General features: G+C 34.6%; 1 protein-coding gene across 1 annotated transcript in view; it reads left to right on the forward strand.

Annotated features, from left to right (window-relative positions):
* Positions 1–6,953, forward strand: part of LOC146139057 (uncharacterized) — a 35,986-nt gene extending 29,033 nt beyond the window's left edge. The window contains exons 17-26 of the mRNA XM_083391561.1: positions 125–212; positions 580–711; positions 1,313–1,544; positions 1,844–1,930; positions 2,458–2,539; positions 4,278–4,385; positions 4,973–5,097; positions 5,514–5,608; positions 6,004–6,086; positions 6,367–6,953. Coding sequence (XP_083247687.1) covers positions 125–212; positions 580–711; positions 1,313–1,544; positions 1,844–1,930; positions 2,458–2,539; positions 4,278–4,385; positions 4,973–5,097; positions 5,514–5,608; positions 6,004–6,086; positions 6,367–6,519 — 1,185 coding nt within the window. The 3' untranslated portion in view covers positions 6,520–6,953. The remainder of the gene's footprint in view (positions 1–124; positions 213–579; positions 712–1,312; positions 1,545–1,843; positions 1,931–2,457; positions 2,540–4,277; positions 4,386–4,972; positions 5,098–5,513; positions 5,609–6,003; positions 6,087–6,366) is intronic.
* Positions 6,954–12,628: the final 5,675 nt, after the last annotated feature.

The following is a 12,628-nucleotide window of genomic DNA, read 5'->3' on the forward strand; positions in this document are numbered from 1 at the left end:
ATTAAACTTAAGTAAAATTCCAACTTGTGTCCTTTGGAATATTTCGAGTTGGTTTGTTTTTATTTTGTTCTTTATAAAGTTAGTCACTTTTAAACTTAAAAGCGACGTAACACTTCTATTGCAGGTTGGCAATGACGCTATTGTTACGTCACAGCAGAAGAGGTCCAGTGTGACGAGCAGCCTTGACAAAGGCGACATTCAATCGACACAAGGTGGGTTGTGACGTAACATTTGTTCGATCAAAAGTTTTTTGGGGACGAAAATGTCATTCTAAGATTACTTATTTGTTTTAATCATTTAACCTGAAGTTTTGTTTTCAGTGCATTTTTAAGCGAAACTTTGGACAAATATACCTATTTTTAGTTTTAGTTTTTATACATATTTTAATTTTTATTCACAAAACTACGCACTACCCTGGAAATAAATTAATTTTTTTATTTTTAGTGTTCCATACTTTTTTGTCAACATAGAAATATTTTATTTTTGTTGTCAAAACTCATTTTTACGGTTTAAATACCGGTACAGAGTTCATTTTTTCCGTTTCTCAAATCCTAATAACGAACCAAACCTGCCGAAAAGGTCCCCGATGTTTGGACGACCTCGTCCTGGCCATAAAGACCCGGGATCGGGCCCTGGCCTCAAAATATCCCCCAAAGCAATACAACACCCTCCCAAAACCTCTGACCAATAGGATTCGCCGTAGCTCGTCAGGTAGTGACGTCATAACGTTGTCTTTGTGTGACGTCATGTTCACATGCACCCGGTGACGTCATGTCCGTTCCACCTCACTGATCACGTCATGTCTGAATGCACACACACGTCACTTGTGTTGTTGGTGTAATCATTGTGAAATGGTGTTTGTTGGTGATTAAGGTTAACTCGAGTTTTGGTGTTTTCATGTTTCGTGATTGTAATTTGTTTCACCCACATTTATGTTCGATAAAATCCCAAAGTTTTAATGAATCATTTGTTGTACTATAAGCCTTAGGTAATTGTTACGGGATCCCAAAAGACTCGTGCATTTTGCCCAGTTTAAAGTCGACTAACATTGTTTGAAAATGGGTATAATTTGTTAAAAATGTTGAAATCCAAACACTGTTTTAACCAATTTTACAGTCTTTTTACCTTAAAGTACCTTTTTTCACTAAAAAATAAAGTGTCAAGCCAGCTCATTTGATTTAACAGAGATGAATACACATTCGAGGTACTATTTGTCAATACTTTCATATTTGCTCATGAAAAATCCATATTTGTCCCATGGCGCTTGCCTTACAGTATTTCAAATCTTAATTTAAACAAAAAAACTTTCCAGCCGCATCCTCGCCGTTAGGTGTCGCAACTCGTCCCCTTGTTGCCATGACAACTGACGAGCAGCTGAATGCCCTGCAGCAACGGATTAAGGCATTCGAGACGAGCAGTCTGTCCGGGTCGGCAGCGCCCAAGCATAGAAACAACAAGCCGAGTCCCACCGCTCATCCGACTTATCAGCGACTTAATAGCGCGGGAAACCACGCGAGGGCGCTCTCGGGCGACTCTGATTCGAGGTTTGTGATTGGTCGTTGGTGATCACGTGGTTAAACTAGAATTCAGTTTTCTGATCTAATCACAGCTCCAAAAACCTCGACTTGTAATTTTACCTAAAAATTTCGTCTTCAAACAGATTTTTGTTTGAATAAGATTTTAGTTTAACTTAGTTTTTCGTTTTAATAACAACATAAGTTAGTTAAGTTTAAGTAAAGTTCCAATCCAGACAATATGATTGTGTAATGTTATTTTATCATCATATATTAGACACGGCTTCCGATTATTTTCCACATAATGCCAAATTTGTTTTTGTTTTAAGGTTCAAATCTTCGGACAACGTCAGCATAAGTTCGTTGGATAGTTTGGACACGACCATGTCAGCTTGGTCCACGCAAAGCCAGGAAAGGTGGGTACAAAAACTAGAATGTAAATATTATTAAGGTTGCCATATTTCTGGATGACACAAATGTTTCTTGATTAAGATTCCAAGCCCCAAACATTTGCATTCGCTCTTTCGCGTGATGGTCTATAAAGAGGGATTAACTCAGTTTCGAATATGTAGCAAATTATTAAAAAAAACAAGGAACCTTTAAGATAACTTTTCAACAGAACTTTGGGATTTCGTTTCTACAAAGACCTATACCGTCGATAAGGCTGGGATACGTTGAAATCTCACGACAATATGCTTGATTTACTTGTAACTTTTTGCTTCAAATACCTCCATACTTCTACAGTATATTGCTTTACTGACCATTGGTTATATTGCTTTGTAAACCATTGCTTCATATTACATCACGTCATTGCCATATACCTAAAAGCATCTTGTGTTATAAGTACGTAGCTATACAATACACTTTCCTACCTGTATAAACACACTTTCCCCGTCTTTCACTATATGCTCGCGTATAACCACCCTCCTTATATTATTTGCAGCCCAGATATGAAGAAGCTGGTTGAGATGGAGAAGTTGATCGCACAAGCGAGAGCAGAAAAGCAAAGGTTGCTCGCAGATGTGGTAAGTCACTTGATGTTTGGAGCTTAGTTTAAATTGGGAACTTTATTTAAGTCGGTGATTGTACTTCAGCACACTAATGTGCCTCAAAAGATTCTCAAGTGTGTCGTTATAGTTATTTCAAAAATAACCTGCTGGTACTGCGATAAGAACTAATTATAATAAGTTATTTTTCAATTGCCTTAGCTTTTGTTAGGAGTGATTGTCAAGATATGGTATTATTGTTTTGTTAAACTATTCCGATGGATTTTTAGCAATCTTGAAGAAAATATATGTGTTACAAACATGCGTGCATCGAAAACACCCCATTTAATATATAACTGATAACACTATGGTATATATTTACCTACTGCCTTGCCGTATATTAAGCAGGGCTGAGGTGCCACAGTAAATAACATTGCCCCAGCTCCACAAATCCAATAAAAATGACTCGTACTCTAGTTAGTTAGGGGTGTTTTGGTTGTAATATTGTTGTTAAAAGTTTTCCTCTCAGTGCGCCACACTACATAAAAAAGTCGCCTTAACACCAAGGAAGTCTAAAAACATTTTTTATATGAAATATCTATTTGTTATGGACGCTTAAACTCGAAGGCTAAATTTAAATCAACCACATTCGTTTTCGTAAATACCCAATAGCGTAGAAGCAGGAATGTTAATAATTCTTAGACACTTTAGTTGATTTAAATCATTGCGCCCTTTGCAAGTGACACGATTCATTGTGCCCTTTGCAAGTGACACATTCTCACTCATAAACCATGATTGCTTATTTCCGCTAAACCAATATATACTTGGGTTGACCACAAACGACCCCGTCAACCACGCCCGTTTGGTGTACTTTGGTATAGTGGCAGATTTCCTTGTTCGTCGTCGTGTGCCGAAAATGTTACGGTCTATTCGCCGAACCTTGTATAATAAAATGTAGGCTTTTCCGTTAATTGTGCACGCTCTACTGACAAGCTCGATCTGTGTAGACACAAATAAACGAACGCGCTTTCAAGGCTTCTCTCAAAAAAAAAGAAAAAAAAAGTGCGCCACAAACCTAAACGTTTGAGAACCACGCGTTTGGTGAAAACTAATAGGCGATGCCCTTACTTAATTATATTTGGACAACATAACCGATCGTTTACTACTGACTGAGATTTGGACTTAAGTCAGTTAACTATATTTTTTATTGGTTTATATTCATTATCCAGCTATTTGTGAAACCAAAAAACGTTTAAGCGTTGGCATATTATCATTTTTAATGCCGTAAAATAACATCAATTGAAAGCAACCTGATCGATATTTGATGGAATGTAACCTTGCACACCCGACGTAAATTATTAATGACCTCATTGGATTTACTTAAATACGCTTGTATCCGATGATCGCTAGGTTCTCCTCACCCTAACCTACTGTCAGCTTTTCGGGTAAATCTAAAAAGATAGGATATTTGGTAAATGCCTGAAACGATGTAACTAGCTCATCTGATCCGGTAATTCATTTTTGCGGTTCCTCGACAGACACTTCTTTTTTTATAACTTTTAAATGACTTTCGAATAAATTTACCCAAAAACATTTTTTAACTGTTGGCCTTTTTTTATGATTCAATGTTTTTGTTAATTATTTCTGCAATATGTGACTTTCTATGTATTTTACCTTAAGTTCTGTATTTAAATCCTGACTGTAAATTAATTATTTTCAAATAACTTCTCCTTTATTTCCAAAATACTTGTTTTATTAACTTTTTTTTTTCTTTCAGGCAAGCCGCAACAGCGACACCTCGCGACAAAGCTCCAACCTCGACGATTCTAGTGATGACGTCACACAACTTGTAAAGCTCCGCTCCAACAATGGCGACAAAAGACAGGTGACGTCATTGTATGCGTAGCTATTACGTCACACCGAACAGTAAGGTTTCAACATAAGACCTTGAATTAGGATGCGAATTAGTGTTAAATGTAAAAATGAAGGTTTGCAACAAGGTGGATTAAATGTAAAAACTTTAAATAGGACTTCCAACATCTTTGAAGTAAAATGAAATTCGTGCTTATCTAGTTTAAAAAAAGTTGGCGACAAATATTTAAAAAACATTATTAGTCAAAAATAACGCCTCAATTGGCTGAATTACTATCAGCGAATAAAAACAATAAAAAAGTTCGCATTCACAAAAAAAATTCCTGTTGTAACCTTTGTAACGATAAAAGAAACCCAAAATTGTGAACTTTATAATTTACTGTATTTATCGCGGTAACTGATGGAAATAAAAACATAAAAGTTTTTAATTTAGTCGTTCCTTCTTTGCATTTAATTTTTTGATCGGTACTTTTGGTTTCGAATAAGTTTTTATTACATATTTAAAACTTACGTTAAATGTTTGGTTAAATTTCAGCAAAGTTGTGAAATTGAGTATTTAATAAACTGCGGGGTCACTGAACTCTGTTTTGATTGGTTTAGGCTCGACCAATGACCCGCTACCTTCCGGTGAGGTCATCCGAGTTCAACTTACGTCATCACATCGAGTCGTGTGGGCACTCGCCTGCTACCTGCCGGAACTTAACCATCAACGCAACTTCTTGTCGGTAAATTGACGCTTTGATGATTTTATGCAATTGTATTGTTTTTACAGCATTGAGTAAACGGGGGTTGAATTTTACTGCTAAAACTGTTTTCAATCATTCCAGCGCCACTAACCTACGATCTTTAAGACAGTTTTTATTCGGAAATGTTAAGATTTTATAAACTAAATTAATAAAACGTGATAGAAGTATATTTTCTTCTTGGTTTAAATAATTTTCTGTTAATTTAATGTTTGTAGGAAAGCGTAAAAACATTAAAACAACAACGAATATAGTCAACTGTGGTTTTAAAATCGGCATTGCGAGCGATTTGTACAATTTTCTGATGTGTATAATTTTTTAAAACGGTTTAGTTTTGGTAAAAAAAAGTTTTTTTTGCTTGATTTCAAATAGTAAAAGAAACACCGTTGTTTTTTTAGAGGTTACCTGACTAAGATGGGAGGTCGCATTAAAACGTGGAGACGAAGATGGTTTGTGTTTGATCGCATTATGAAGAGCCTTACTTACTACACAGGTAAGTTTCCTAACAACAATGCATAAAGCAATAATAGAAATACAAGTAGGTAACATTGTTTAAACATTCCAGTGAAACAATTAACTGTCGCCGTCAAAAAAGGAGGTTGCATTTTTTTAGTTAAACATCGAATTAATTTAACTCACTTGCTACAGAAGTAAGTTGCTAATGACATAACTAGCAGCAATAACAAGGACATTGTTAAATATGTTGTCGCCGTTATAAGTGAATTTTTTTAGGTTTTTTTGGAATTAATCAACGTAAAGTTGCTGAAACCGTTTCGAATGTTTTAATTTTTTTAAACATTTTTCAACTGAACTACGATTCTTTAAATTGTTAACCACAAATCTGCTTTGAAATTAAGTCGTTCAAATAGTAACATTTCTATTTTTTAGACAAACACGAGACGAAAGTGAAGGGAATAATTTACTTTCAGACAATCGAGGACGTTTTCTTCGATCATTTAAAAGCAAAAAAGGTGAGAAATCTCCATGTTAGCGCTGTTTATGCAAAGTTAAATAAAATGTTGCAGCCGTTTTGTCTCTTACTAATCAAAATGCATGCAGCAATTCTTTGTAACCAATGTCAGCAGTTTGGTAAAGCAATTTTTGATTTTTAATCTTTTTAATTATACAGTTGTAAAAAATCACATTGATTGGCGTGCTTTTGCTAATGTTAAAAGAATTGAAAATAAAATTTAACAAAAAGTTTAATTATTAAAACTTTTTACCCTCATTTTAACCCATTTTTCTGCCCAGAGCCCCAACCCTTCGCTAACCTTCTGCGTGAAATGCTACGACCGACTCTTCTACATGGTTGCTCCCTCTGGTGGTGAGATGCGGATATGGATGGACGTGATCGTTACAGGAGCTGAGGGATACCGGGAATACATGAAGACCTTAGAGTCCTAACCTCACAACGACCCACGCTGCAATGCGCTAACACCAAATGCAGGCCGGCTCCAACCGTTGTGTGCTTTTTTCTTCACTCATTTAGCGTTTTTTTTAGTTTTTTTAAAGGTTTTATTCGATTTTAAGACTTGTTTGTTGCGCTTTGCGCGATAATGAAATGTGTGTTCGCAATATTTTTCTAAGGTACAAATTTTACGTAACGCGGATGTATTAAAAAACGCCCAATTGGACCAATTATCAATCTAGGTGTTTTCGGTTAGAAGATTTTTACCAGAAATGGTGTTACTTTTGATATTTTATCATTTTTATCTTTTCCCAGAGTACGTGATGTTAACTAACGCCAGCATAAACGTAAAACCGTTGCAATTTGAATATTCTACAATCATCGAATTTCTTTTCGTGTTTCGCCAGCTATCTTTGTCAATAAATTACGTTTTTTGAAACCTGCTTGCTTTTATACACAGACAATTTATCAAACATCACTTCGTTAAAAAGTTGCACTAAACGACAACAACTGCTGACTTGCGTAAAGTTATTTTCGCCGAACCTCGTCTAGAAATACAACCGTTCTCTTGTCAGCTATTTTACATTATAAGCCAATATAGATACGAATTTGAGTCTTTAAAAAATGTCCATGCTTGTACAAATCAAAACGTTATGTGCTAGTATCCTATCAGTCCCCACCAAGATCCAATAATATATCTATCGAACTAATATCCTCTTTTAGTCACGACCAGACAATTAAAGTGCTGGGAGACTTTTGGTGCTCGTTTGTTGTTTAGTTACGCGCCAAACTCTAGGAAAAAAGCACCCGGCGTTCATCAAAATTTACATCAGCCGTAAGAAAACCTATAAGTTGCCCCTTTCTTTGTCTGGTGATATCATTTGCTAGACTTTACGAGCAGTCATGTATTTAAAATGAACCTCATTTTGTAATTTGTTATTCCGATATAACGAATGATTAGATGCATTTAAATTGAAATTCTTCGTAGACAATTTTGTTCTTGTGTTAGAAGGCTAATATTGCGCATCTATATGAGTTTAAAGGCTGTATTAAACCTATTTTGTGTTTCAGTGAAAAACTTTGAACATCAAAGTCAAAAACAAAATTGTTTTAATTCGAAATGGTTTTACTTTTAAAAAAGGCTTTAAATTGAAACATTATGTAATTGAGGTTCCAAATAATTCAAATTATACGACAAAAACAATTGAGTTATTGGTTTTAAAATATATTCAGCTATTAAACTATGAAATTTATGCCTGAAGATTTATTTATAACTTTCTTAACAGTTAAAAAATATTGTAAGTTATTTGTGGGGATTAACTCACGGCAAGAAATGGCGTGTAGTTGCAGCAATTGCAAAAATCAACTTGATTAGAGCAATGCCAATTCAGAAAATTGACATTTTAGCAAAATATATTACGATTTTGTCATAATTATAGTTATTTTATCTTGCAAAATCAACATTTTTCTCTAGGTGTTTAGAGCACTGCTTATTTACTTGGCCAGGTCACTTGAGAAAACTTAGGCAGCAGTTTTATTGTTTTTATTTGATCATTGCCTCGATTGTAGTCGGCGTTACGTAACAATGTTGAGCGCTGTGCTGTATTGTGACGCGTGTTGCCAAACAATGCCTCAGGTATAGAACATAACGTCATCGCTAAGCGCAATTAACTCTGGTTTGCTTGAAATCGCTTGATATTTAACTTGTATGCGGAAATAGGCGACTGCTGCTCTACCAACTGAAATATCGACAAAGTGAACAAAAATATGTTTTATTAAAAATGAAAGAAAGTTTAATTTTTTCGATTTTAATTAAATAATATGTCAGGAACATCACAGATCTTCTTAACTTTATTAATAACATCCTAAAATCATATTGACGCTGTAAATCATTGTTAAAAGGCACTGGGGGTCGAAACAAACGATCGAAAAATAGTTTTTGATTTATACGCGACAAATTAAAAAGGGCAATAAACAGGAATACTTAAGTCAATTGGCGGACACCAGTTCATTCAAAGAAGCTCAATAATTAAACATAAGTTTATTTTTTTGTGATTAAAAGCTCGGCAAGTTTTATATTGCCAAAACGTGATTGCTGTGTTAAAACTCTCGACTGCTTTTTTATGTAGTTTCATGTGCCAATAACATTCACTGATTCCCAAGTGACAACCTGCAATATGCATCGCTGCTTCTTTATCAGGATCCGACGTCGAATGAAGTTCGATTTCTTGTACAAAGCATTTCACCGCATTTTCAAACTTGCCTAGTTGTTGATACGAACAACCGACATAACAAATAGGATATATAAGCTATAGGATATGTATATTCTTCTGGTGACGCTATTTTTATGTATACTTGCTGTTTTTCGAAATAAGCAACAACTTGCTCAGGTTTGTTAAATTCAAAGCTACAAATAATGAGTGCCCCATAACATTTTCCAATCATGGCATCTCTCTCTGCAGTTTTATGAAATCCCAAAAACATTCTTAGAGAAGTTTCCAGTGTGTCACAAGCTTCCTCGTATCGATCAAGTTGGTTAAGACAAACTCCAGCGTTTAATTGCGCATTTGCAACTAACCGCATAAAGTCATGTCCCTGGTGTCCTTCACATGTGGAGTTTATTTCTTTGAACTGATCTAAAGCTAATTTGTAGTTTTTTGGGTTTTTATTATAATGTATTCCAATACACTCATACATTTAAGCTCTGACAAAAACTTTGCTAAGACGAAAATTTTTACTTGAGGGATAGGGCTCATAAGCCTCGTTATACAAATGGCTTGCTCGCAGAAAGTTTTTCTTATTTACGTGAATTTTAGCACGGAACGCTTTGCATTCAGCAGGAAGGTGACATTTGTGGTTTGGAACGTAATGCTTACTCTTAGAAATATTTTCCGTCGCGTTTTCAGCTTCTGTGTAGTTTTCCATCTTGATGTGAGTTTGAGCAAGTTCTAGCAACGCAACTGCTGTGTCGTGATCTGAAGTTTCATCGAAGACCTTTTCACGACATTGAAGTAGATATTTCTCGCCGTATTCAATGCTTTCTTTGTATTTACCAATTCCACGGTAATACCGAGCAATATAAAGTTGTGCACATTCCCAAACACTGTCGTTTAGAACAATGTTGATTATATCGCCAGCCTTCTTCAACATATTCGTATCAACATACAACCCGAACAACTGGCATTGGACTTCTCGGATCTCCATATCTGTGGTGCTAAAATGCAAAGCTTGTTCGTAACAATTAATCGCATCCAAGTTCATTCCAAAATCATTGTGACATCTTCCCATCATATCCAAGGTAAAAGCCCGACTTGGATCGCGGTCCTCCATAAAATCTAAAGCATGTTGAAAGCACTTTAAAGCGGTTTCGAGCTGATTAACTCTACAGTTACAAAAACCTTCAAAAATGCAACTCAGTTGTTTTGCTTCTTTCAATTCAAATACATTTTTGCTTCTGCATATAAAACCGCTAAAGTGCAATGTGCGGTTTGGTCACATGACTTGGGTTGAAATGAATTGTGTTTATTCAACATTTTACTCTAAAATATAGTTATTTACTTAATTTTTTGCGCCTAAAACGATTATCATATATGTTGGGTATTTCTTATTATTAGTTGATTTTTTACTGAACTTGGTTTTTTATTTTTTTTACTTCGACTTAAACTTAGCTTAAAGCGCCTATAAACTTCGTTTTTGTAGCCTGATACACTCTAGTAACCAACGTTTTACTGACAATTAATGTCAAAACTTTCAAATAATACAATAGCATTGACACAAAAGCACATACTGTAACGTAATACCTGTGACAATTTAGCTTTGTAAAATGTTTAACTAGTTAAAAAAATATGAAGACCAGTGTATTACATCCAACTAAAACCTCCAGCCATAATGATAAAACAACAATAAAATGAGTTCTGTGTCGTCCTGTAATTTATTTAAACTTGAAAAGAACACGACCTTGGGAGTTGCGTTATACATTAATATGTAAGTTTCTTGCAAGTTACATCAATAAATCTTCACACACGCCCTTTAAAATGAACAGCAATAAATTAAATTCCTGCAAAATTTACTCGAAACTCACCTCAAGGCAATCAATTAATTGCCAATCTAGCATTGCGTTCTTGTGGCTTCCAGCATGCTTTGGGCTGCAAAGAAGTCAGTTTGTTGCAACGGTTCAACAAACCTTGTTCATTTAAGCGTTTCTACAGCGGGCCTTGGTTGAAAAATAAGTTGTTGCAGTAATTTAATTCCAGAAAAACGCTAACTTTTATGTTGACCTTCTGTTAGTATGCATTATATTTTGTTGTTACACTGCGTAGCTGACGTGTTGTATCAAAGGTTGTACAACTCTAGATGTATCGCCACTTTTTTGTCACCTGATGTTTTCATCTACCAAAATTTTGCTGTTGGTTTTGCTGTTATGTATAATTTTATGTTAAAAGAATTGGATGTAAAAATATATGGAACTGTATAAAAAAATATAATAAAAAGATGTTGCATGCAGAATATTTTGAAGTTATTTCAAATATTTGTATTAGAAAAGGTTAAAATCTTATCAAAGACGAATTAAATTATGTGTTTACTTTGTTTTCTGGTTGATTGTACATTATGCCTTGATCGTAAGATTAAGGTTTTATTGACATATTTTGGGTTGTTAGCTGTTGTCTTTGAATACATTTTTTGCGTCAGTTTTTAATTTTGTTTTTGTCTGTTTTTGTTTTTTTGTTCGAAGAATTTTTTTGTCCTTTTCGGTTGTTTGAAAGATTTTGTTTTGACAGTTCGTGAAGGATTTTTTTGGTTGTTTGAAAGATTTTGTTCTTGTCGTTTTGGGTTGTTTGAAAGATTTGTTTTTGTCTACTTTGATTGTTGACCGATTTTATTCGTGTCTTTTTTTTTGTTGTTTGGGAGATTTTTTTTTTGTCCTTTTGGTTGTTTGAAGGATTTTGTTCTTGTATGTTTTTCTGTTTTATTCGTAGGATGTTGTTCTTGTATTTTTAGTTGTTTGAAAGATTTTTTTGTCCTTTTGGTTGTTTGAAGGATTTTTCTTTTGTCTGTTTTTTCGAAGGATGTTGTTCTTTAATTTCTAGTTGTTTTTAGGATTTTGTTTTGACATTTCTTAATGGATTTTGTTTTTTTCGGTTGTTTAAACGATTTTGTTATTGTCTTTGCTGGTTGTTTGTAGGATTTTATTATTAGATTTTATGGTTATTTGTATGCGATATTTTGTTTTGAACTTTTTGCATGATGAATGATTTTGTTGCTCTAACTTTTTTGTTGTTTGGCGGATTTTCTTGTTGAATAATAAGTGTTTTGACTATTTGTTTAGACATAATTTTATGTACATCTTATGCTTATTGCGTTTGGTTTTTGCTTGGTGGTTTGTTTTGATTATGTTAAAATTGCTTTTGGCGTTTCAGAATAATTTTATTGTTATCGTAGTGTGTCATTTCTTTCAATAAATAATTTGGAAGTTTATGGCCTGCGTGTTTATTCCACGAAAACTATGTTGTAGTCGTACAAGTTGTGCGCGCGACTGAAAAAATATTTGAGATTTGTGGCGTTAAATGTATATAACCTATTATATTAGGCCTTTATTGTTCTATAATCTGCAACATGACAACATATACTCACAGAAAGCTCAACAAGCTGTTTTTTCTGCGCAGAACATCAACTTCATACCGAAGACTGCAGCCAACAAGGAAAGAGCAGCAAGTTTAGCGGAGCACGCAGCAGCTGGTAAGTTTTCCTGCGTGGACCACAACACTTGCTTGTTTCACATTTAACGTTGGTTTCAGATACGCAGATTGAAGCGCCTCTGATTTGATAAAGATGGAGCAACTATACAACGGAATCATCATAATGTTTCACCATCAAGGTAATGGAAAGTTGGTTGTTTAAATGCTCTAATTACCTCAGAATAAAACGTGCTATAAAAGGGTCGTACTTTCTGCTTAAGTCACAAATCTTAACAAACTTCTTACCCAAGTAAGCAATAACTGTAAATAATGCGAATCAAAAATTGTGCCTAATATGCCAGTGCAATTAGATTTGTGACAATCGCTCACTTAAATAACTTGCTGAATAGTGTAGTACAATACACTTAAT

Source organism: Ascidiella aspersa, chromosome 6, assembly GCF_963924565.1.
Source record: "Ascidiella aspersa chromosome 6, kaAscAspe10.2, whole genome shotgun sequence".
NCBI classification, from domain to species: domain Eukaryota; kingdom Metazoa; phylum Chordata; class Ascidiacea; order Phlebobranchia; family Ascidiidae; genus Ascidiella; species Ascidiella aspersa.